General features: G+C 41.1%; 1 protein-coding gene across 2 annotated transcripts in view; it reads right to left on the bottom strand.

The window, feature by feature from the left end:
* Nucleotides 1–26,444, bottom strand: part of CCDC170 (coiled-coil domain containing 170) — a 265,520-nt gene that overhangs the window by 197,845 nt on the left and 41,231 nt on the right. For both annotated transcript variants that reach the window (XM_077283084.1, XM_077283085.1), the window contains exon 4: nt 9,340–9,474. In XM_077283084.1, the coding sequence (XP_077139199.1) occupies nt 9,340–9,474 (135 nt within the window). The remainder of the gene's footprint in view (nt 1–9,339; nt 9,475–26,444) is intronic.

Below are 26,444 nucleotides of genomic sequence, written 5' to 3'. Positions count from 1 at the left end.
GCAGTCGGTGATAATGTAAACCAGTATAAATTAAACAACTCAAAAAAGGTCCATGTACTGTAAGTATAGAAGTAGCGAGAGAAATATATGCAAGACAGTGCTTATAGTGTAGTATGGACCTAGTGTAGTAAATCACCTAACAGTATAAGTCATAAGGTAATCAGGTTGTAGGAACAGTGGACTTTACACTAGCAGAGGAACTCCTTCATCTGATTGGCGTCCACCCCAAAGGGGTCAGTGGGTGTGACAAAGGACGTTGTCCTAAACGCGGGTCGGGGTACTTGTAAGCTCACCACCAGGTAATCCTACATCTCCATATTTTTGTAGGTCTAATTGACTCAGATCGCACTCATTACTTGTAGACCAGTGACATGTCAATGCTGTGTCACTACCCACTCTGGGTGTCTACATGTACACAATGATTCAGTGCATCCTGCCTACTCCGAATGCATCTTCATGTATTCGTAGTGTTCATATCCTATTTAATCTTTTATCACAGCCCCTGATAATCACCACTATTGGTATACCTCTCACTATTGGTATACATTTCTTTATACAGTATGCATTAATCCTGATTACTCTATACCTTGGTATATAACGATATGTTTATTACCAGAATCACTACGTTCTGTTTATTTACTCTACCTCTGGTGGTGTCATTTATTGATTTTTGTGCTGTATAATTTGTCCCCATGTGATACTGTGCTATAGTATTATTAGACTTACCCTTAATTCACTTTTTGTATGTGCGGGCACCTCCATTAGTTGTGCCACCATTTCACCAATTGTCCCAATAAAGCTCATTGTGTCTTGACCTATATTCCGCTTTATACTCTCGGTTCTATTTTATTAGACTATGCTTATTAACAAGTGAATGGAAATCCAGAGTTAGATTAAACATTCAGAAACCTTTTATTTTAATTATCCTAGCAAATTCACAGATGTAAACAGTCATTGGACTTTAAAGTAGATATGAACAGAGATTCTAAAAATCTTCCCACACAATCTATTAGATGATGAGGACAGAAAATCTTGAACAAATCTTAAAGGTGTGTTCTAAAGATTGAAAGTTATGTCCTATCCAAAGGATTGGGTACAACTTTCCAATCACTGGCCCCCACCAATCCCAAGAACCAGGGCTCAGAGCCCCAGCTGAATGGAGCAATGGTCGATCCATTCATTCTAATAGGAGTGCTGAAGATTCACTAAAGGCCCCGTCTCACACAGCGACGCTGCAGCGATACAGACAACGATGCTGATCGCTGCAGCGTCGCTGTTTTGTCGCTGTGTGGTCGCTGGAGAGCTGTCACACAGACCGCTCTCCAGCGACCAACGATGCCGAGGTCCCAGGTAACCAGGGTAAACATCGGGTTACTAAGCGCGGGGCCCCGCTTAGTAACCCGATGTTTACCCTGGTTACCAGCGTAAAAGTAAAAAAAAACAAACAGCACATACTTACATTCCGGTGTCTGTCCCCCGGCGTCCGCTTCTCTGCACTGTGTAAGCACAGCGGCCGGAAACGTCACTGCTGTGCTCGCTTTCCGGCCGGCAGGCGCTCACAGTGCCGAGAAGCTGAGACGCCGGAGGACAGACACCGGAATGTAAGTATGTGCTGTTTGTTTTTTTTTACTTTTACGCTGGTAACCAGGGTAAACATCGGGTTACTAAGCGCGGCCCTGCGCTTAGTAACCCGATGTTTACCCTGGTTACCAGTGAAGACATCGCTGGATCGGTGTCACACACACTGATTCAGCGATGTCAGCGGGACCTCAACGACCAAAAAAAGGTCCAGGCCATTCTGACACGACCAGCGATCTCGCAGCAGGGGCCTGATCGCTGGTACGTGTCACACATAGCGAGATCGCTACTGAGGTCGCTGTTGCGTCACAAAACTTGTGACTCAGCAGCGATCTCGCTAGCGATCTCGCTATGTGAGACGGGGCCTTAAGCGTTGAGCTCAGCAATCTCCAGAGCTCACATTAATAATAAATCAACCTCCGCTCCATTCAGCCTATCCCATAGATCAGAGATAACTTTTAAAGGGAATCTATCAGTAGGATGAACCCTCTTATGCCATCTAAATGGGCACGCAGATCATAGGAAGCTGAATAAAATTATACCTTGCATAAGGTGGCTGTAGGACACCTAGTGGATGGGAGATAAACCTGGAGAAATGCTTTAGTACATATAAGACTAAAAAGGTTAATCGGCCAGGACAATTTTATTGTGAGCAGCTGAAGAGTTGGGAGAATATAAACATAAGGATGAATGACCTCGGGGAAATCAAAACATCCAACACTGCGGAGACACCATCACGTGTTTCTCAATGCTGTGATCCAGAACACTGCCCCCATCCCTAAAGGGAAATATGCAAATGCATGTAGAAAAGCCGCGGAGACACCATCACGTGTTTCTCAATGCAAGCAATGAATAGCCAGGTCTTTCACCGGGAAGGAACAACCACGGGAAGGGCAGCATCCAATAAAGGAAAACCACCTATGCCAAACATGGTATCCATCCACAGACAGCTGTTTCGGGGTATTTGCCCCTCATCAGTGTGGAGTAGGAAACTGGCTATTAGGAACAGTGCCTAGTGAACTGGCTATTAGGAGCAGTCACTAGGCACTGCTCCTAATAGCCAGTTTCCTACTCCACACTGATGAGGGGCAAATACCCCGAAACAGCTGTCTGTGGATGGATACCATGTTTTGGCATAGGTGGTTTTCCTTTATTGGATGCTGCCCTTCCCGTGGTTGTTCCTTCCCGGTGAAAGAACTGGCTATTCATTGCTTGCATTGAGAAACACGTGATGGTGTCTCCGCGGCTTTTCTACATGAAGAGTTGGGAGAGACGGCTGCTCAGCATGTCTCCACCCCTTGGTGTGGTTCACCTTGTAAATTGAGACCTGTTTATCTCACACATGGCTGTGCATCTGGAGGTATGCAGATCTCCTGGACTTAGTGCCTGTGCAAAAGAACTCAGAAGATGGACTCTAAGCTAGGCAGGCTAAACAGCTTTATTGTATGGACTTGTTGTCTTATGTTTTACTTTGTGCCAGAAAAAGGCTGTATTTCCTGTGATTAGGCTTATGAATATTGAGATAAGCCAGCCGGATTTTAAATAGAAACGGTTCCTGTGATACCTCAGATCGCTCCCAAATGAGTAGCATTGTTACACTTGACATCTTCTGAGTTATCAGTGTGATATGCAATGGCCGCTCTCTGCTCTCCTGATCTCACTGCAGAGCTGTGTGTGATTATAACAGACTCATTTACAGGTTCATCTCAGCTTCAGCTTCCAACTCACAGGAAGAGAGGATTGCAACATTGTTGCAACACAGTAGGACTGTAGCAAATGTTTGTAAGGAGACAAATTCAGTTCTACTGTTCTATATAAGAAACATGTCTCACACTGGTAACTCCCCTTTTATTAAAAATAATCTCTGGAGGCAGATTCTCATGCAGATCAGTGTCCAGCACATAGCCCTGAATAGCTCATTTACATATAAGAAAAATGTGATTCTCTGGAATAAGACAACAGATCATAGATATCAAGATATGATTTTATTCAGATTAATATGACCTACATGCCCAAATAGAAGGCTTAGGAGGTTGATCCTACCAACAGATTCCCTTTAAACTTTAAGAACAAAAACGCTTAGCTTATTAAACAATGCAGTTGTTCATTGAGATGCCTTATTTAATTATTGTAACACTGTACGTTCCAAGATTTTAGTCCTAGTTTCAGTGTAGTGTATAACTATTGATATTTTTAAGGTCTATACATAAACCCACAACTTAAAACTGAAAAGATGAATGTGTAGTAGATCTCCCGACCCTACAATATGTAATTATTTCATTGGGACAAGAAATGACCGCGTCTTCTTCCAGATCCTTTCATTCTATGTATATTTCATTCTATGACAAAGATAATTTTAAAAATATTGAATACAATGATAACAAGTATATGTGACCCACTTTTAGTATATTGCATTAGTAGATCTCTATACTCTATCCTATGAATTTGGCAGTTTAAAGGGAATGTGTCATCAGAAAATGACCTATTGCTTAAATCAAGTGTTTGTGTATTTCTCAAAAATGTTTGGCACTGTTTTTCCATCAAATTAAAAATTACAAATCTTGCAATTTTTACACTGGCAGCTGGGGCTATTTAGACCCTAACTTCCTGTTGTTTCAGGAAACAACACACGTACATTTGCCGAAACATACGGACTTTGACCAAATCTTTTGAATTGAAGTGTCTAATGATTGTGGGCAGTGGCTATTGTGAAAGGAGGAGAGCAGTGGGAGCTTTGATATCACCTATTAAGGTACTGTTACACTAAACGACTTACCAACGATCATGACCAGCGATACGACCTGGCCGTGATCGTTGGTAAGTCGTTGTGTGGTCGCTGGGGAGCTGTCACACAGACAGCTCTCTCCAGCGACCAACGATCAGGGGAACGACTTCGGCATCGTTGAAACTGTCTTCAACGATGCCGAACTCCCCCTGCAGCACCCGGGTAACCAGGGTAAACATCGGGTTACTAAGTGCAGGGCCGTGCTTAGTAACCCGATATTTACCCTGGTTACCATTGTAAAAGTAAAAAAATAAAACACTACATACTCACATTCTGATGTCTGTCACGTCCCCCGCCGGCGTCCACAGGGTAAAACTGCTTTCGGCAAGAGCGCTGCTAATATGCACGCGCTGCTGCCGAGAGCTTCCCTGCACTGAATGTGTCAGCGCCAGCAGTAACAGCGGTGACGTCACCGCTGTGCTCTGCTTTACGGCCGGCGCTGACACAGTCAACCCTGTGGACGCCGGGGGACGTGACAGACATCAGAATGTAAGTATGTAGTGTTTTTTTTTTTTACTTTTACAATGGTAACCAGGGTAAATATCGGGTTACTAAGCGCGGCCCTGCCTAAGCGCGGCCCTGCACTTAGTAACCCGATATTTACCCTGGTTACAAGTGAACACATCGCTAGATCGGCGTCACACACGCCGATCCAGCGATGACAGCAGGTGATCAAGCGACCAAAAAAAGGTCCTGATCATTCCCATCGACCAACGATCTCCCAGCAGGGGCCTGATTGTTGGTCGCTGTCACACATAACGAGATCGTTAGCGGGATCGTTGCTTACGTCACCAAAAGCGTGACGTTGCAACGATATCGTTAACGATATAGTTATGTGACTCAGCCTTTAGGATTGGTGAAGCCTGTGTTATCAGTTGTGTACAGAGGTGTTACCTGTCATTGCAATCCTTCCTCTCATAAAGGAACTGCTATACATTCTCCCTAAAAGAACAAAAAGTTGTGTATACAGGTTTTTGAGGTGTTCAAAAACAACACTTTTTCTAGTGGAAATAGGTTCAGGAAGTGCTCCTTCTTTGGTGGAGATTTTGGAAGAGTTTTTTTCCTGAAGTATTTTTTGCAGCTTTCTGCTTGGACAGTGCCTCAGCTATTGCTGATTCTATGAAGAACTACTTCAAAGAATTGAAATGCACTTTCAGGTGTTTTTTGAAAGATTAAGCTGAAAATAAAAACAGTCAAAACCCAACTTATGAATTGCAAAGTGATTTTACAATAGAAACGAATAAGATGGGTCTTTTAGGAATTCTGAAGTGATTTTTCCGACATTTTTTGAAGCGCACTTGCTTCAAAACACTCCTTAAAGAACTCTGTGTGCACATAAATGAAAAAACCAAAAGCAAATACCAACGGAATCCTAGACTACAGAAACAACCCAAAACACAAGGATTCCTAAAATATAACTTTTAATATTTAAAGTTAAAACCACTCAGTTCTAAAATTGAGGACATAAAGCAATGAAAAAATAACCAACAGGGGGACCAAAACTGACTGACCCCTATCGAGTACCCTACTCCTGTCCACTACCTATTTGCGGAGGTTGGCACCCTAAGTTTCTGCGGTTGGCGCCCCCGCTCCAGGAAGACTGGCCCTAATAGCCCTACAAATTCCCTATATTCCCTAATAGGTAGTGTCACAGATACCAATGCACCCAAAAACCAAAAGTAATATAAAAAATTAGCAAAAAATTTGTGTAGAAAACATAATAGAAAAAATCAAAAAAACAAACTAAGCAAAAAAACTCAAAAATAGTTTTATAGCCAACAGGCTGAAAACCCTTAATAGGGTACTCATATAAGGTATACTATTTTTGGGTAGAAAAAAAAAGGGAATATTGATGTCCCATTTGTGCAGAAAAACTCAATTATGGAGAACCACTCAAATAACAGTAATACTGGCGTAGATTTATCACACAGTGGTGAAGTCAGCCATAAATTCATAGAGTGGAAACCCCAATGCCACATATGATAATTTTGATGGCATACCAATTTACCCAAAAACCAAAAATAATATAAAAAATTAGCAAAAAAGTTTGAAAAACATAATAGAAAAAATCAGAAAAAACAAACTAAGCAAAAAAACCTCAATATTAGTTTTATAGCCAAAAGCCTGAAAACCCTTAATAGGGTACTCGTATAAAATATACCGTTTTGGGTAGAAAGAGAGGGAAAATATTAATGTCCCATTTATGCAAAAAACTCAATTATGGAGAACCACTCAAATGACAGTAACATCAATGTAGAATTATCACACAATGGTGAAGTCAGCCAAAAATAGATACAAAAAGGCCTACTCTAATAAACTGGCTAATACCTATTTGCGACAAAATCATTTCATGGAGTGGAACCCCAGAGTATAATACAAAAAAACATATCCCAGGGAGATATACAGTACATGTAGTGCATCATATAGTAATTTTGATGGCCATATCCTATGTAGCTAAAACAGTCAATAAGCCACATCAAGCGCTTTACTCATCTGATTCATGAATGTCCTTCAGTAGCGCTGCGGATATCAATTCAGCCACCGGCAAACATCTCATACAGGATAGCATCCCTTATAATACCCAACGCGTTTCCCCCCCGTGGGAAAACCGGGGGTTCATCAGGGGGTATTGACCATCCAAATGATACCAGGATGAGTATCCTGGTATCATTTGGATGGTCAATACCCCCTGATGAACCCCCGGTTTTCCCACGGGGGGGAAACGCGTTGGGTATTATAAGGGATGCTATCCTGTATGAGATGTTTGCCGGTGGCTGAATTGATATCCGCAGCGCTACTGAAGGACATTCATGAATCAGATGAGTAAAGCGCTTGGTGTGGCTTATTGACTGTTTTAGCTACATAGGATATGGCCATCGAAATTACTATATGATGCACTACATGTACTGTATATCTCCCTGGGATATGGTTTTTTGTATTATACTCTGGGGTTCCACTCCATGAAATGATTTTGTCGCAAATAGGTATTAGCCAGTTTATTAGAGTGGGCCTTTTTGCATCTATTTTTGGCTGACTTCACCATTGTGTGATAATTCTACATTGATGTTACTGTCATTTGAGTGGTTCTCCATAATTGAGTTTTTTGCATAAATGGGACATTAATATTTTCCCTCTCTTTCTACCCAAAAAGGTATATTTTGTATGAGTACCCTATTAAGGGTTTTCAGGCTTTTGGCTATAAAACTAATATTGAGGTTTTTTTGCTTAGTTTGTTTTTTCTGATTTTTTCTATTATGTTTTTCAAACTTTTTTGCTAATTTTTTATATTATTTTTGGTTTTTGGGTAAATTGGTATGCCATCAAAATTATCATATGTGGCATTGGGGTTTCCACTCTATGAATTTATGGCTGACTTCACCACTGTGTGATAAATCTACGCCAGTATTACTGTTATTTGAGTGGTTCTCCATAATTGAGTTTTTCTGCACAAATGGGACATCAATATTCCCTTTTTTTTCTACCCAAAAATAGTATACCTTATATGAGTACCCTATTAAGGGTTTTCAGCCTGTTGGCTATAAAACTATTTTTGAGTTTTTTTGCTTAGTTTGTTTTTTTGATTTTTTCTATTTTCTACACAAATGTTTTGCTAATTTTTTATATTACTTTTGGTTTTTGGGTGCATTGGTATCTGTGACACTACCTATTAGGGAATATAGGGAATTTGTAGGGCTATTAGGGCCAGTCTTCGTGGAGCGGGGGCGCCAACCGCAGAAACTTAGGGTGCCAACCTCTGCAAATAGGTAGTGGACAGGAGTAGGGTACTCGATAGGGGTCAGTCAGTTTTGGTCCCCCTGTTGGTTATTTTTTCATTGCTTTATGTCCTCAATTTTAGAACTGAGTGGTTTTAACTTTAAATATTAAAAGTTATATTTTAGGAATCCTTGTGTTTTGGGTTGACTCTGTGTGCACATACCCTTAAATAGCCCTGGTAGCCAGTGTGAAAATTGCAAGACTTCTTTTTTATATATAAAAAATGTGATATGAAAAAAACATGTTGCCAAAAAAATACAAGTAACACATCAACCTGATTTAAACAATAGGTCATTTTCTATTGACACATACCCTTTAGGGACTTAGGGAGAAAAGAAAAGAAGATGCAATGTTAATAGCCTCATAAATAACTTTTTTGTAGTCTGACATTAACCTTTGCCCCTCCTCAATTTTAGCTAAGGGGCCTGAGGCCCATTGACAAATTGTTGGGATGCTTTTTGGCCACTGATGAGTTTGCTCAGCCTAAAAAAACAGGAGAGAAAGGGATTTCTAAATATATTTGACTGGATGGCGGTTCGCTGTTATATGTTGCAAGGTATAGCATGTTCACATTAACTGGATTTACCGATTATTATTATTATTATTATTATTATTATTACCATGGGCAAATTGAAAGTGGGATTTTCAGAAAATCCGAGTCAGAAACTTGGATTTCTGGCACCAAATTGGCCACACATGGGTTTTCCACATTGTAATTAAATAGAGCTGATTTATGGATGTAAATATTAAAATATGCAGTCCTTTAATTTTTCTGATGCTGATTATTCTTGGAGCATGTGAATTGAATATCAAACCTCTCCATTTTATAGGTTTACCGGGAAACCATTATCGGACTCTGTGAGGAACAGAATCAAAGCCTAACTTCTAACAGAATTATTAAATGTGTAACATAAAAAAAAATGGAGAAAGCCACTTATTCAGAAACTGGTATGACTCGTGTGACTAGTATTGTTTTGTATGACTACGCCAGAGGCTAATATGTGAAGGCCACTCGGTGTCATACATCTGCAAAAAAAATGCTTGCCCTCTTCAATTTGACCAGAAGTATTGAGAAAAAGATAATTCAGTCCTGGTTACTATTCTCGAAAAATGTTTGTGCTTTTTGCAAGTTTTTCTTTAAACTTCTCCTTTTATACTATGTAGATTCTAATAATAATGTAATTTAATAAGGCAAAATTTACCTCTGATTGTGTAGTCTCGTACTTTACATGAAGAGCAGCCAGTTCACTTTGTGAATTTTCAGCAACCATCCTATAGTGATTCATTTGCTCCCGTGTGACAGGTACATCCATAAATGTAGGATCATAGTAGGAAGACTGACATGGAAGAAAAAAAAACTTTTATTGTAATTTATTTGTTTAGATTTTATTTTTTTAACATTACCTAAAAATTAACCATACAAATCCAACCTACCAACTATAGTCAACAAAAAAAACTCTGTAATGTCAAAATAATAATTGTTAACAATAATTCTAATATCATAGATAAATGGCAGCCCTCATTCATTGTAAACTCCTTCTAAGTTATTTGTGCATAAAAAGAAACCAGTTAACTTAGTGTGTTAAACAATGATATAATGGTGGGAAGTACCCAATGGGTAACTCTTCTCAAACTGGGCAAATAATAATAGCATTTAGCCAATGTTGAAGGGAGTCTATTAGTAGGATCAACCCTCCTAAGCCGTCTACATAGGTATGTAGGTCATAGAAAGTTGAGAAAATGATGCCTTGATATCTACGATCTGATGTCTTATTCCAGAGAATCCACATTTTTATTAATATGTAAATGAGCTGTTAAGATCTATGGACCAGACACATATCTCCCTGAAAATCTGCCTCCAGAATTTATCTTGACTAAAAGGGAGCATTACCAGTGTGAATCAAGTAATCACTTGCACTCATACACACAGCTCTGCAGTGAGATCAAAACACAGTACAGCAGAGCTCACACGAGACAGCAGAAGTGAACTTTGTCTCATTACAAAGATGTGCTGTACTCCCCTGCCCCACACTGGGTGCCTGTGAGCTGAAAGCAGAAGCGCTATGGAACAAAAACTGCAGCTGAAAATGTGTTTGTAACGAGGTAAAGTTCACTTGTGCTGTACTGCATTAGCACTGCTATACTGGGTTAGGTCTGATCTCACGGCAAAGCTGTGTGTGATTATGAAAGCAAAGTGTCAGGTATCATTTGATTTACATTGATAATGCACTCTTACATTTAAAATAAAATGTTTAGTTTGCTTTGCGGGGACATCTGTGTCCAGCCCATAGATCTTAACAGCTCATTTACTTATTGAGAAAACATGGATTTCTTTGGATTAATACTGTATAGGTATAGTACAATGCCAAAGATTTTACTTACTTCTTACATTACATGAGTGATATCTATTGTACGGGGTGGGCCATGTATATGGATACACCTAAATAAAGGGGGAATAGTTGGTGATATCAACTTTCTGCTTGTGGCACATTAGTATATGGGAGGGGGAAAACTTTTCAAGATGGGTGGTGACCATGGCAGCCATTTTGAAGTCGGCTATTTTGGATCCAACTTTATTTTTTCCAATGGGAAGAGGGTCATGTGACACATCAAACTTATTGAGAATTTCACAAGAAAAACAATGGTGTGCTTGGTTTTAACATAACTTTATTCTTTCATGAGTTATTTACAAGTTTCTCTTTGTTTACAGCCATTGACATGTCGCAGAGGTTAACACGTGAGGAGCGGATAGGAATTGTGTATGTCTGGTGAATGCAGTACCCGGGTCATTGCAGCAGATTTCAATGCAAGACACCCTACCCAAGAAAACTGTCACCATTCCTACTTGATTTAGGTGTATCCATATAAATGGCCCACCCAAAAAAGTTTGCCTCACCACTAAACATAATGTTCTGTGTAAACTGAGGGTCCTGTTCTAATTTTTGTTTTGCCCATTCTGTAAATTCAGCAGGCCGATCTGGCATCAGTCGAACATCCCTTCGGCGGATATTAATTACTTACAAATGGCACCCTTAGGGTATGTGTCCACGTTCAGGATTGCATCAGGATTTGGTCAGCATTTTACATCAGTATTTGTAAGCCAAAACCAGGAGTGGGTGATAAATGCAGAAGTGGTGCATATGTTTCTATTATACTTTTTCTCTAATTGTTCCACTCCTGGTTTTGGCTTACAAATACTGATGTAAAATCCTGACCAAATCCTGATGCAATCCTGAACGTGGACACATACCCTTACAAAATCCAGCTGCTGCAGCATCTCAATGAGGATGACCCAGATCGGCGCACTGAATTTGCAGAATGAGCCAAAGGAAAGTCTTGCAATGTAAGGGCAACATGAAGGAACTTGGTTTTTAGGGCATGTCTAATTTGTAGGAAATGGAAAAGAAAGTTACTAGGGAAGATTATTTTTCCTTCATGGTTTTGTAAAGATTTAATACAATCGGCTGTATAAATTTGACCCAGATAGACCATGCCCTCTCTCTCCTATAAAGACCCACTCTTTAGGTCTACCAGTTCCCTGAAGGTATGATCAGTAAACACTGTGAATTAACCGCTGCGTACTTGTGCAGCGTTCACCCCGCAGCGGCCAGATGTTACAGCATAGTGGATAGAATTTCAAGAAATCATATATCCACTATGCGTCCAGAGACGCCCACAGCTCAGACGCAGAGATGGACATGTGACGTGTCTCTCCAGATCGCAGCATGTCAATTTCTCTTGCGGACACTCCACAAGAGAAATTTCACCAATAGAATGTATTGGACATGGTGATTCTGCACATTTCAGTGAACACAAATGGATTCACCTGTGTTCAATAGATGGCGAACATGTGCTGCTTCCAAAGCACTGCCACTTCCGGATCACGGGCACATAGCCTAAGAGATTATGAGAAAGGGGTATGGTTGTCATGTAGGTGTGAATGAAATAGCCCTGCAGCCCAGACCAACAACAACCTGTCTGTGGGCAAAATGGTTCTTTTAAATAGAGTTATCTTGCACACTGAATTTAGTTTTTCCTGTATGTTGATAGATGACACTCCCTGACAGAAGTTATTATCCATGTTATGTAAATAAAAACTTATAACCTGACGCTAAATTCATCCCTTGGTTGTATAAATTATTCTTTTGAAAGCTGAAACCCTCCAAAATGTGGTTTAGGTTAAGAAAATAAATTGGCATCAATGCAGAAATATTGATCAGTTAATTGACACAGAATGGTCAGATTTTGGCAAGACAAAAGTTTTGTCACCTGGTCATATAATGCACCCAATACTAGTTTACATCCTCACCTGTACTCAGTAAATGATCGGTTAATTAGTGTGTGTGTGTGTACAAAAAGAAACCAAGCACCCCAGACCTTCACTTGAACTGCAACTTGAGCTATGACAACATGCCAAAAATCCACCCTGTGACCAAAGCCTGGATTATCAAGAGGCTGAAGACCAGATCCACTGCAGAGGTGGCTGGCACCTTTAATGTGTCTCAGCGTCAAGTACAAAGAATCAAAAAAAGATTTGAAGAAACTGGAGATGTGCTTGACAAGCCCAGGTCCGGCAGACCCTGCAAGACAACTGCTCAGGAGGAACGTTTGTTGGTTAGAAAATCCAAAGCAAGCCCCTCTTCCACTGCAGCAGAGCTCCAACAGGCCTGGTCACCTCAAGTCCCTGTGTCAACTAGAACAGTTTGTAAGATTCTGTCTCGAAATGGCCTCCATGGTCGAATCAGTGCCCAGAAGCCAGCACTAAACAAAAGGCAAATAAAAAACCGTGTAGCATTTGCAAAGTCCCACGGCCTGCTAAGCAGATGGATGCTGAAAAAGTGGCAGAAGGTGGATTTCTCTGATGAATTTTCAGTAGAATTACACCACAGCTGCCGCAAATACTGCAGAAGACCTACTGGAGCCCGTATGGATCCAAAATACACCCAGAAAAAACATCCCTATGGGGGTGTGCGAAACATTTGCAAGGTGGAAGGCAATATCAATAGCCTAACATATCAAGAAGTATTAGCTTCCTCTTATATTCCAAATCATAAAAGGGGTCAAATTCTGCAGCAATCATAAAAGGAGTCAAATTCTGCAGCAGGATGGTGCTCCATCTCATACATTCATCTCTACAACAAAGTTCCTCCAGGCAAAAAAGATCAAAGTGCTCAAGGGCTGGTCAGCCCAGTCACCAGACATGAACATCATGTTTGGGGTAGGATAAAAGAGGAAGCTTGGAAGACAAAACCAAAGAATCTAGATGAACTCTGGGAGGCATGTAAGACTGCATTCTTTGCTATTCCTGATGACTTCATTAATAAATTGTATGAATCATTGTTGAACCACATGGATGCAGTCCTTCAAGCTCATGGAAGTCACAAAAAATATTAAATATGACTCTAATAGCACCACAACTTCATTCACCAATGTTATGCAACATATATTTGTATTTTAAGTTAATTATTTGTTTGAATATCACATTACTTTCTGTGGGCGACAAAACTTTTGTCTTGCCAAAATCTGACCATTCTGTGTCCATGAACTGATCAATATTTCTGCATTGATGCCAATTTATTTTCTTAACCTAAACCACATTTCAGAGGGTTTCAGCTTTCAAAAGAATAATTTATACAACCAATGGATGATTTTAACGTCAGGTTATAAGCTTTTATTTACATAACATGAATAAGCGACATAAATTCTGTCAGGGAGTGTATGCTGCCTGCATTTACAAGTCTTCCAGAAACTGAATACTATGTATTAAATTAAAGCCACCAGTATTTAAACTTTACAAAAAAAGATGGATTTCTTCTAAAATCAATTGCAATTTCTGGCTACACACAAGTGATATACAGGTGCTTCGCACAAAGTTAGAATATAATCAAAAAGTTAATTTATTTCAGTTCTTCAATATAAAACGTGAAATATTATAAGTGTTTTTTTAATGATTCTAATTGACTGAGATAATGACTTTTGGGTTTTCATTGGCTGTAAGCCATAATCATCAACATTAACAGAAATAAACACTTGAAATACATGACTCCGTCTGTAATGATTCTATATAATACTAGCTGAAGAGTCCGGCTTTGCCTGGGCATAGTAAATATCTGTGGTTAGTTATAGCACCTCACTTCTCTTATTTTCCCATCACGCCTCTCATTTTCCCCCTCACATCTCTCCTTTTCTCCCTTACACCTCTCATTTTCCCCCTCACTCCTCTTATTTTCCCCCTCACTCCTCTCATTCCCCCCTCACTCCTCTCATTCCCCCCTAACACTTGTCATTTCGACCTCACATCTATCATTTTCCGATCACTCCACTATTTTCCCTCACTCCTCTCATTTTGCACTCACACCTTTTCATTTTCACCTCACACCCCTCATTTTCACCTCACACCTCTCATTTTTCCCTCAGTATATACATGTTTGTCATCTCCCTTATATATAGTATACACCTGTATGTCATCTCCTGTATATAGTATATACCTGTATGTCATCTCCCCTGTAAATAGTATATACCTGCTGTATGTCATCTCCTCCTGTATATTCTATATACCTATGTGTCATCTCCTCCTGTATATAGTATATACCTGTATGTCATCTCTTCTATATATACTATATACCTGTATGTCATCTCCTCCAATATATAGTATATACCTGTATGTCATCTCCTGTATATAGTATATACCTGTATGTCATCTCCCCTGTATATAGTATATATCTGCTGTATGTCATCTCCTCCTCTATATACTTATGTGTCATCTCCTCTTTTATATAGTATATACCTGTATGTCATCTCCTCCTGTATATAGTATATACATGTGTCATCTCCTCCTGTATATAGTATATACCTGTAAGTCATCTCCTCCTGTATATAGTATATACCTGTGTGTCATCTGCTCCTGTATATAGTATATACCTGTGTGTCATCTCCTCCTGTATATAGTATGTACCTGTATGTCATCTCCTCCTGTATATAGTATATACCTGTGTGTCATCTGCTCCTGTATACAGTATATATCTGTGTGTCATCTCTTCCTGTATATAGTATATACGTGTCATCTCCCCTGTATATAGTATATACCAGTGTGTCATCTCCTCCTGTATATAGTATATGTCTGTATGTCATCTCCCCTGTATATAGTATGTACCTGTATGTCATCTCCCCTGTATATAGTATATACCAGTGTGTCATCTCCTTCTGTATATAGTATATACCTGTGTGTCATCTCCCCTGTATATAGTATATATGTGTGTGTCATCTCCTCCTGAATATAGTATATACCTGTATGTCATCTCCTCCTGTATATAGTGTATACCTGTGTGTCATCTCCCCTGTATATAGTATATACCTGTGTGTCATCTCCTCCTGTATATAGTATATACCTGTGTGTCATCTCCCCTGTATATAGCATATATGTGTGTGTCTTCTCCTCCTGTATATAGTATATACCAGTATGTCATCTCCTCCTGTATATAGTGTATACCTATGTGTCATCTCCCCTGTATATAGTATATATGTGTGTGTCATCTCCTCCTGTATATACTATATACCTGTATGTCATCTCCTCCTGTATATAGTGTATACCTGTGTGTCATCTCCCCTGTATATAGTATATATGTGTGTGTCATCTCCCCTGTGTATAGTATACACCTGTGTCATCTCCTCCTGTATATAGTATATATCTGTGTGTCATCTCCTCCTGTATTAGACCTCGTTCACACGTTATTTGTTCAGTATTTTTACCTCGGTATTTGTAAGCTAAATTGGCAGCCTGATAAATCCCCAGCCAACAGGAAGCCCTCCCCCCTGGCAGTATATATGAGCTCACACATACACATAATAGACAGGGCATGTGACTGACAGCTGCCGTATTTCCTATATGGTACATTTGTTGCTCTTGTAGTTTGTCTGCTTATTAATCAGATTGTTATTTTTGAAGGATAATACTAGACTTGTGTGTGTTTTAGGGCGAGTTTCATGTGCCAAGTTGTGTGTGTTGAGTTGCGTGTGGGCGACATGCATGTAGTGACTTTTGTGAGATGAGTTTTGTGTGGCGACATGCGTGTAGCAACTTTTTGTGTGTCGAGTTACATGTGACAGGTTAGTGTAGCAAGTTGTGTGCAGCAAGTTTTGCGCATGGCGAGTTTTGCGCGTGGCGAGTTTTATGTGTGGTGCGTTTTGAGTATGTGCAAGTTTTGTGTGAGGCAACTTTTGCATGTGTTGCAACTTTTGTGCATGTGGCAATTTTTCCACGTGTGCAAGTTTTGCGTGTGGCGAGTTTTCCATGAGGTGAGTTTTGCACGTGTGGCGAGTTTTGCGTGAGCCTAGTTTTGCATATGGCGAGTTTTGCGTGTGGCGAGTTTTGAGCGGCGACTTTTGTGTTTCGACTTTTATGTGGCGAGGTTGGTGCATGTGTGGTGAAATGTGTGCTGAGGGTGATATGTGTTCAAGCACGTGGTAGTGTGTGGCGCATTTTGTGTGTGTTCATATCCCCGTGTGTGGTGAGTATCCCATGTCGGGGCCCCACCTTAGCAACTGTACGGTATATACTCTTTGGCGCCATCGCTCTCACTCTTTAAGTCCCCCTTGTTCACATCTGGCAGCTGTCAATTTGCCTCCAACACTTTTCCTTTCACTTTTCCCCATTATGTAGATAGGGGCAAAATTGTTTGGTGAATTGGAACGCGCGGGGTTAAAATTTCGCCTCACAACATAGCCTATGACACTCTCAGGGTCCAGACATGTGACTGTGGAAAATTTTGTGGCTGTAGCTGCGACGGTGCAGATGCCAATCCCAGACATACACACATACACACATACATTCAGCTTTATATATTAGATATGAGTTTCACTTTTTATATTGAAGAACTGAAATTAATTAACTTTTTCATATTTTAATTCTGTGAGAAGCACCTGTATGTATTTGTGATAAGATGCAACTCCTCTGGGTGTCTCTGCAGGAGGCAGCATGACTTAAACCATGCAAAGCCACTGTAATTTATAGAAAAACTGAATGCCATTTTACCATTCAGTGTTCACACACCAAACTGCCAATACCTGATCCAGTCTATTGTAGAGAAAAATTGTAAAATCCATAAAGACATCTCCAGAGAGGGAACATGTCACCCTCACATTGAACATATGGGATTAATTATAACTGGTTAAATGAGAAAGAGCTGACGCTACAACCTCCACTGAAGTAGAACATCATGCCATGAACAGGTAATTACAACAGAGATCTGTTGAAAACTAGTCATCAAGTCTAGGATTCGTATACTCAGGGGCGGAGAAGTACAGGCACTTTCTCTGTTCAAAGGAATTATCACACTCTGAGAGCCAGTGGTCAGTGTCGAATATTGGGGTTTGCATTGATCCGATATTTATGGGAGATGTAACATCTGAACAAAAAGAAAAACAACGCATTCACTCACATCACTGTAACACCTCCAACTTTATATCGGACAGAGGGGTGATGCTATACATGCCATGTTTCATCTGTATAGAAAGGTTAAGTCATGATAGGAAACATGACAACAATATCTCCTGCCTGGGACCTCCAGGGGTGAAAATATCCAGAAAGTTGGGGATCTCATAATCTTCTAAAGACCTAGTACATCCCATGACCAGCCTCCCAATATGAACTCACCAAGGGGAGGTATGTGAGTGTAACCTTTATCTAAAAAAATCAAAGTTTGAGTTTTTGTCATTTGTCAGTTCTAGAAGACACAGTACTCTGTAGTTCCGTCCTTTGCTTTAACTAAGGATTTGTTCTAAGGAGTGCTTCCCTCCACTAATCTCTGACACAGGTTTAGTACTTTTTCTTTTGTTATCCCTTTTATTTTATGTGATTTTATCAGTCTTTTGTTTCCAATTTGTAACATCTTTGTATATTTGTATAAACATGGCCTACTTTTCCAGATTAAATATATAAAATGTAATTGCTCCATTCCTCTTCCCTGCAAACTGCACCCATGAAGACATATGCTACCTTTAACTGGTGTCCAGTCGTCTTGTATAAACGATTGGTGGTGGCAGCTAGTTCCTTTTGTTATTGTCTAGTAGGTAGTGAATATGTATATATTCCCTATGTTGGAATCAGAGGTGTACAGTATATACCATAGTGTGAGTTCCCCAATAACTGGCATAGTATGGAACACAGCCATGGCCCCATCCATCTCTCATTAGTCAATTGTGTAATTGTCATGATGATTGGAGGCAGCAGAGTTGCATCCCCCTGACACAGTCAGTGGCATCACTAGAACCAGGCATACAGAGCAGATACTTTGCATGGTGCCACGATGTAACAGTCAGCACCGCAATCACCTGTATTCAAGTCCTCAGGTCTCCCTGCAGTAGAGTTAGCCTTTGTTAGCCACAAGGCTGATCAACAACACAGGCAGTGCAATGACATCATCACACTAGGCTGCAATTAGACTGAGCCACAACTCGGGACCCATTGCTCGCACTGCTGAAAGTACAATTAATTAGCAGTTGAAAAACCCTTTTGAGGGGGCGTGGCCTAGGCAGCAATGGAGTAGGGTGTGTTGCCTGTGAGCTCCAAGAGGACTTCCTCCTAAATCAACCAACATCGGCTAAAAACTCAATTTTTTTGCAAAATTGAGGCTAAATATCACCTCCACTTAGCAAAGGGAACATTTTGATACCAGGATTGCTTGTTTTGGTGGCTCCCTTCACCATCTTCCGACTGGGACCCTAGCAGGCCGCATGATCTGGGCCTAACAGTAGGCCTCATAAGCCTGCCGCCCTTATCTACGGGCTCATTGCTCAACTATTCCACCACAACATCTCCAAACCGCTTGGACAACTGCAGAGCTTATTTATCTGTGCACAGTTTATTTTTTACTCTTATTTTTGTGGACTTTTCCCCGTGCTGGGGCTTTAACTTCAAGAAGTGGTGGCCTGATTTATGGCGCTGAACGCCGCACAAAGAAGGAAAGCAGCATTTTCTAAGTGAAAGACCCCCTCCTAACAGACTCCGGGACCTAGATTAGGTAAGCGCTGCGTGGGTGCTCCCTCCCCCTGCACAACAGCCAGAGACGCCAGCGGTGATTAAGGAGCCCTCCAGCCCGTGCCGCAGCTAGGGGAAGTGAAGCGGCTGAAGAAAAAAAAAAAAAATTCCCAGAGGCCATCGGCGGTGAGCAGCAGTGAGCGACGCAAGCTCCGGAGATCCTGCAACTGAGCTCACGCCGGGAAAGGCACCCGAGAGGAGCGGAGGACGCGGCTGCAGCGTGGGACCTGACCGGAGATTCTACATTAGGAGGAGCCGCCGGTACTCACAAGCTGAGAACATCTCCTCCTCCCCCTCTGCAGTGATCAGTGGCGGTGGGGGGCGGAGAGCAAAGAGCCTCCCAGCCCGTGCCGCAGCCAGGCACGGTGAAGCGGCTGAAAAGCAGATCCACCCGCAGTAAAAGTGAAGAGGTCCGGCCGCAAAGTATACACATCGGAGCGACATCCAGGGTTCGGGGAGGGCCCGTCCTGAGCCGCGGACCTCACCGGAGCCTCCTCTTGCCGGAGGTAAGACCCCTGGGACCAGCACTTGGTGGGAGGGCATTCACTGCAGCGCAGCTGCGGGGACATAGTAAAACGCCAGCAGCTGCTGATCCCGGTGCCCTCATAAGCCATAATCCCCGCAATATACAGCCGCACAAAATAACTAGGGGTGCTCCCCTCCCCTGCAGGAAGGAGCAGGCACCCATAGAGAGACCCCTGTGACATACCATTGCCACAGTAAGTGGCATTAACGGCGACTCCTACACCGGAGGATTCGGTGCATAATTCACCTATTCACCTGGGGACAGAGTGTACCAGAGCAGAAGCCACACATTAACCCCTGAGGGATCTACTTCTTTACACACTGTCAATTCAGGGCATGATCTGCTGCTGAGGGAATTTAAAGGAGACACGCTCCGAAATAAATAAGCTTAACTGTAAACATATCTGAAGGGCTGTCTATCTCAATCTACCAATCAATTAACTCTACCTACCCTGTCCTGGAAGTGGGGCCACTCTAGTGGGAAATCTATAATCCAGTCACTGACCTGGGACCACATCTGTGGGGATATCTATTACCCAGAGCTAAACATGGCTCTTCCAGTGGAAAATCTTCCAACCAGTCTATAAAGTGGGACCACATTTGTGGGGATCTCTGACTACTGGGGATAGATACGATACATTGCTGGGGTAATTTATCAACCAGTCCTTGAAGGGGGGAACATTTTTGTGGTGATCTTTGACAACTAGTGCTGGACACGGCGCACCCTGTGAAAGCTACCAACAAGTACCGGATCAGTTATAGGAGTACCCACTTACGCTACAATTCAAAATGAGTAGTAACAATTCAAGGAAAAACTCCTATAAAAATACCCCATCAACGACACCCACACTCCGACCTCCAGATCCCAACAAGACTATAAACCCACATAGAGACTCTTCCAGTGACTCCACTAACCTAATTGATAAGGGGAAAGAGAGATCAAGGTCGAGATCACCGAGAACCCCTGTTAAAAGTGACTTACAGATTGATTCCGACAAGATGGACTCGTCCATCTCTACCAAACGGAGTGCACCCGGGTCATGGGGGGATAAATTTCCTCCCCACCAAGGAGCATCAGATGATGAATCTGAGGATATATCCCCCAACGTGAGCCCAGAAAAGAGTGGACCCAAACTCTCAGGTGATTCATTGGAGGGCTCACTCTGCCAACCCTCTAATAATACAGAACTCCTGTTGCTTAAACTAGCAGAAAAATTCAGCAAAGATATGAACTTAAACCTTGAGAAGCAAACGAGGGTTTGGGAGGGGAAAATGGAAGCAATCTCTAAAAAATTAGAGAATCACGAGGGAAGAATTGGGGCCCTTGAGCACTCCTCTAAAATACAGGAAGAAGAAAACAGCAACATCGTTTCAGAATTACGCCGGCTGAGGACAAAAGTGGCGGACCTCGAGGACCGTAGTAGGCGGAACAATGTTAAAATTCGAGGTATCCCAGAAAGCATAACAAACAACAAGTTGCTTGAATACGTACAAAATGTCTTTTAAAAAACAATACCATCCCTTTCCAAACAGGACCTGTTAATTGACAGAATTCATAGACTTCCCAGGCCACCCAAAATCTCACCCGATCTCCCAAGAGATACAATCCTCAGAATCCACTTTTTCCACGTTAAAGAAATGGTTCAAAACTACCTAAAACAGGAAAAAGGATTCCCGGAGCCATATACCCATCTCAAATTATATGCGGACCTATCAAAAGACACCATTGAAGGCAGGAAAGCCTACAAAAAGGTCACTGCAGCACTAAGGGATCGGGAAATTATGTATAAATGGGGATTTCCTTTAAAGCTACTGATTAAGTGGAAGGAGAAAGTTATCCCTATTAACTCCCCTGAAGAAGGGGAAAAATTCTTGGCCTCCGTTTACACTCCCCGCCAAACAAAGGCAAATCATAGGGAAAATGCTACATGAAGAGTCCTTGGCCCCTGGTCATTTGGGGAGTCATCTTTACTATTTCTCATGTTGAAACTTGTGTTCTTTTGATCTAGCCTATTAAGGTGATAAGTTTGTTACACTACCCATTAACTGTTGACTATTTGTTTGTCGGTTTATTTTGGTTCCCCGACTTGGAGGATGCTCCTCTTTGCTTGGAGCTCTCACGAACTCTCCCCCGTTCAAGAAGGAATTCGCCGCCGATTCCTCCTCTGAGAAGACAAGAAGACGAAAAATACCTCTCTTCAAGTCACCAAATCAAGTATCAAGTATTGCGTAAATATACCATCTAACTGCTTTTTTTTTCACAGGTTACACTTTTTCTCTACTGTTTACAGGTTTCAGGAATCCCACAAAGACCAGTCTCCTAATCAGCACCAAATCTTCTTTAAGTATACTCTAAACACTTTCAAACATGGCAATCTCTTTAATGACATATAATGTCAGAGGCCTAAACAACCCCCAAAAAAGATTTAGCATCAAAAGAGAACTACTAAAATCTAAGATGGATATCATGTGTATCCAAGAGACCAAATTTAGGAGGGGTGACCATCCTAGATTTGATGATAGGAGATTTGTGCACACATACGAATCTTGTGGTCAAAGAAAGAAGGCAGGGGTTATGACATTAATAAGCAACAACGTGCAGTTTGAGTTCCTAGAGGAGATCGTGGACGAGGGGGGACACTTCCACATTCTAATCTGCAACATTAACAATCAAGTATTCACAATAGTTAACACCTATGTCCCCAACAAGGGACATATCCGATTCCTTAACAAATTGAAAAAAAAGGTGGCAAAGGTTAGGAAGGGAGAACTGATCATAGCAGGTGACTTCAACGTGGTCCCAGATGGACACATGGATTCTACGGCAAAAAATAGACACAAAACCCTCAATCTAAACAATTGGCTATTCCAAAATGAATTTTATGATGTATATAGATGCCTAAACACTACATCAAAAGAATTTACCCACTACTCAGATATATACCACACGGCTTCCAGGATAGACCTTATTATCTGTGACGTTTTTTCCCTGACAAGGTTTAGCAACATTAGCATTCTCGCTAAGACTATCTCTGACCATGCCCCGGTCACTGCTGAGCTAATCCTAGGTCCTCCCTCAAGGAAACAATTCTTATGGAAAAGCAACGTACTCCTCATCAATAATCCACTCCATAAGGAAACCATAAACAAAGCAATAAAAAACTACTTTGAGGAAAATAGCTCAGAATCGACAAACCCTTTTACCTTATGGAATGCTCATAAGGCAGTGGTCAGGGGCATAATGATGCAGATATCGGCAAGGGAAAAGAGGTCAAACAGAGCAAAAATAAAAGAACTTCAGGCCCTAATCAGATCCAAAGAAACGGCTCAATTAAACTCTATATCCCCCTCATCAAACACTCAGTCCGAAATAATTAATCTCAGACAGGAACTCAAAACCCTCATATTTTCATTCTATGACGCAGCGGTCAAATCCTCCAAGTTTAAAAACTACTCCTCATTGAACAAACCCACAAGACACATGATGTGTAGGTTAAAAAAGCAGAGAATTGCAAACACCATCAACAAAATTAAATCCCCAACAGGAACTCTGCTGCATCACCCTCAGGACGTGGTAGATGAGTTCGCCCTGTTTTACTCTAAACTTTATAATCTCAAAGCAGACCCTAACCTTCCCCAACCTAACCAACTAAACACCTCTACATTTCTAAACGCCCTTTCCCTACCAAAATTATCAGAGGAAAATCTCTCGGACCTTAATGCCCCATTCTCGACAGAGGAGGTTCTGGAGGCGATGGGAGAATTAAAACAGTTTAAGTCTCCGGGGCAAGATGGCTTCATAAACGAGTACTACAGGACATTTAAAGAATTGCTTGCTCCCTCTCTCTCAAGTACATTCAATGAAGCGGCCAAAATAGGTTCATTTCCCCGAGAGATGCTAGAGGCCACAATAATACTGATCCCGAAGGGCAAGGGGGACATGTTCAATATTACGAACTATCGGCCGATCTCACTGGTCAACTCAGACATTAAAATTTACGCCAAATTACTAGCAAACAGAATTAATAATTTCCTGCCAAAAATTGTTGACAAGGACCAGATTGGCTTTGTCAGGAACAGGCAGTCGGTGGATGGCACCAGAAGGATTATCGATATTGTTAAAATAATAAACTCAAAAAATGTTCCTTCTGTGGTCATCTCACTGGATGCCCAAAAGGCCTTTGATAGGCTCAGTTGGGACTATTTGAGGTCCACCTTGCAACATTTTGGCTTTAACGCACAAAGTATGTCCGCTATTATGGCCCTTTACTCAAAACCCTCAGCAAGAATTTTCTCCAACAACCACTTATCATCCCCTTTCGACATATCAAATGGTACCCGTCAGGGGTGTCCCCTCTCCCCTTTGCTCTTCGCATTAGCGATGGAACCACTGGCCCAAAGCATCAGAGAGGACTCAGACATTTCAGGATTCCAAACGCCCTCTAAGAACTACAAAATCGGTCTGTTTGCAGACGATGTAATTCTAACACTGACCAACCCTATGACCTCCATCCCCAGAGTACGAGAGGTGATTGAGACATTTTCTAGCATCTCCTACTTTAAGATAAATGAGGCCAAATCCCAAATCCTTCAGTTTAACCTTAATTCCAGACAAATTGAAGAGATTAAAAAACAAACGCCATGGAGTTGGGCAGAGGAGGATATCACCTATCTGGGTATCAAAATTACCAGACACCTCAACACTTTAATATCAACAAATCTAGATTTGCTGACTAAAAATATTTCACTCGACCTAGGGGTTTTTTCCGGCAAAGACCTGACATGGTGGGGAAGGAATTTGGCTGTCAAATGCTTCACTTTACCTAAAATCCTATATATATTTAGATCTATCCCTGTCCCTATCCCCACCCCATACTTGAATAATATCCAAAAGCTAATAAATACATATATTTGGAGGAATAAGAGAGCTAGGGTGGCCAAGGAAGTATTATATAAAAACAAACACTCAGGAGGCATGGGTCTTCCAAATATAATCGCGCACTACAAAGCTAACATAATTAAACAGAGTTACTCCTGGTGGGCCACAGATGATACCCCTGCATGGGTAGACTTAGAAACCTTCATAAACTTAAACCAAGCGCCAAAAGACCTAATTATAAAGCAACTTCTAAAATCTAAAAACTGGAGCCATAGATCACACCCGGTATTCATAGCGTCATGTGATGCATGGCGTGAATTTGCCAACCTAAACACCAAGCCAAATAAATTTAAAACACTTGGAAACCTGCCCTTGTCCTTTGTCTTTAGTACATATAATGAAGTAATCAACCCTATTTGGACAAATCACCAAATTTTGAAGCTGAGGGATATTTTCGATGGAAAAAATTTCCTTCCCTTTAAATCTCTAAGAGATACCTTTGCCGTTCCATCCTCAGCCTTCTGGGACTACCAGATAGTAAAAGACCTAGTAAAAAAATTTACCGCAAATAAACCAGTTTTTTCAGAACCGTCTGCTAACCTGTTGTGTAATCCAGGTCATAACATATTCTGGAGCTATAGGTATATTTATGGGTGGTTTAGCAAGAATATGGTCTTTACTAAAACGGCTTCCATGATTAAATGGGAGGGAGACCTTCAAACCACATTCCAGACGGAAGAGTGGGAGGGGGCCCTTTCTTACACTTACTCGTCCACGGTCTCCTTAACCCTGCAAGAGTCCTTCTTTAAGATGATATCTGGGTGGTATCTAACCCCTTCAAGGCTATCCGCCATAAATGATAGCATCTCTCCTCTCTGCTGGAGGAACTGTGGGAAAAGGGGAAACATACTCCACATTTTCTGGCAATGCCCTAAACTGAAGCCATTGTGGCGAGGAATCTCTAACATTATAAATACTTTAGCAAAAGGGAAGATTGTCCTCTCCCCTCAACTAGCACTTCTGTCCATAGGTATTGAGAGTATCAACCCCTCACTTAGGCCCATTGTAGCACATATTCTCCTTGTAACTAAAAATTCCATTGCATTTTATTGGAAAAAATCATGCCCTCCTACAACACAAGAAATTATTGACTTGGTCTCACTACATAAGTCCTACGAATATAAATTCTCCATTGCCAATTCAGGTTTTAAAAAATTTGCCATCAAATGGCATTGCTGGTTAGAGATTTATCCTTAATATATCTGATCATACATATGTGGGTTCTTGTAGTTACAGAATGTCGATAAATGTTAAACTTATATTGTTTATTTCTTCTACTACACAAAATACTTGAGAGTTTTGATTTTCCTTACTTACTAATAAAATCAACCAGAGGTATTCAGTTTTTTAGGTTGCTACACCAACATTACTTGCTACTGTTTTGTATCAACTACTGACTGTTATTTAAATATTCATTTATAAAAGTTATTATAGTTGTGTAAACTATCTACGCTGCGTACGTAGATCATATTTGTCTTCCTACCTTGTTCTTGTCCATTCCCCTACGTCCTCATGTGCCACCCCTTTTCCCTTGCCCCTTGATCCTCACCACCTCCTCCCCTTTTGTGTTATGTCTCGTGTTATGTCTGGTTGATATGTTTGAGAAAATTTTCAATAAAAATTATTTGAATGAAAAACCCTTTTGTTCCCCGCCGTAGACTTAAATTGGTGGGCGCTTTGGAGGAGCTCTATTACAAATGGGTGCATTGAAGTACAATAACAGCCATTATTACTAATTGAGCCACTGTGAAAAAGCATTTTTAACAATATTGCTCCATAGAGGCACTATGGGGGTGCAATATTACTAA

This window comes from Ranitomeya variabilis, chromosome 2 (genome assembly GCF_051348905.1).
Source record: "Ranitomeya variabilis isolate aRanVar5 chromosome 2, aRanVar5.hap1, whole genome shotgun sequence".
Classification (NCBI taxonomy): Eukaryota; Metazoa; Chordata; class Amphibia; order Anura; family Dendrobatidae; genus Ranitomeya; species Ranitomeya variabilis.
This window is presented reverse-complemented; position numbering and strand designations above follow the sequence as displayed.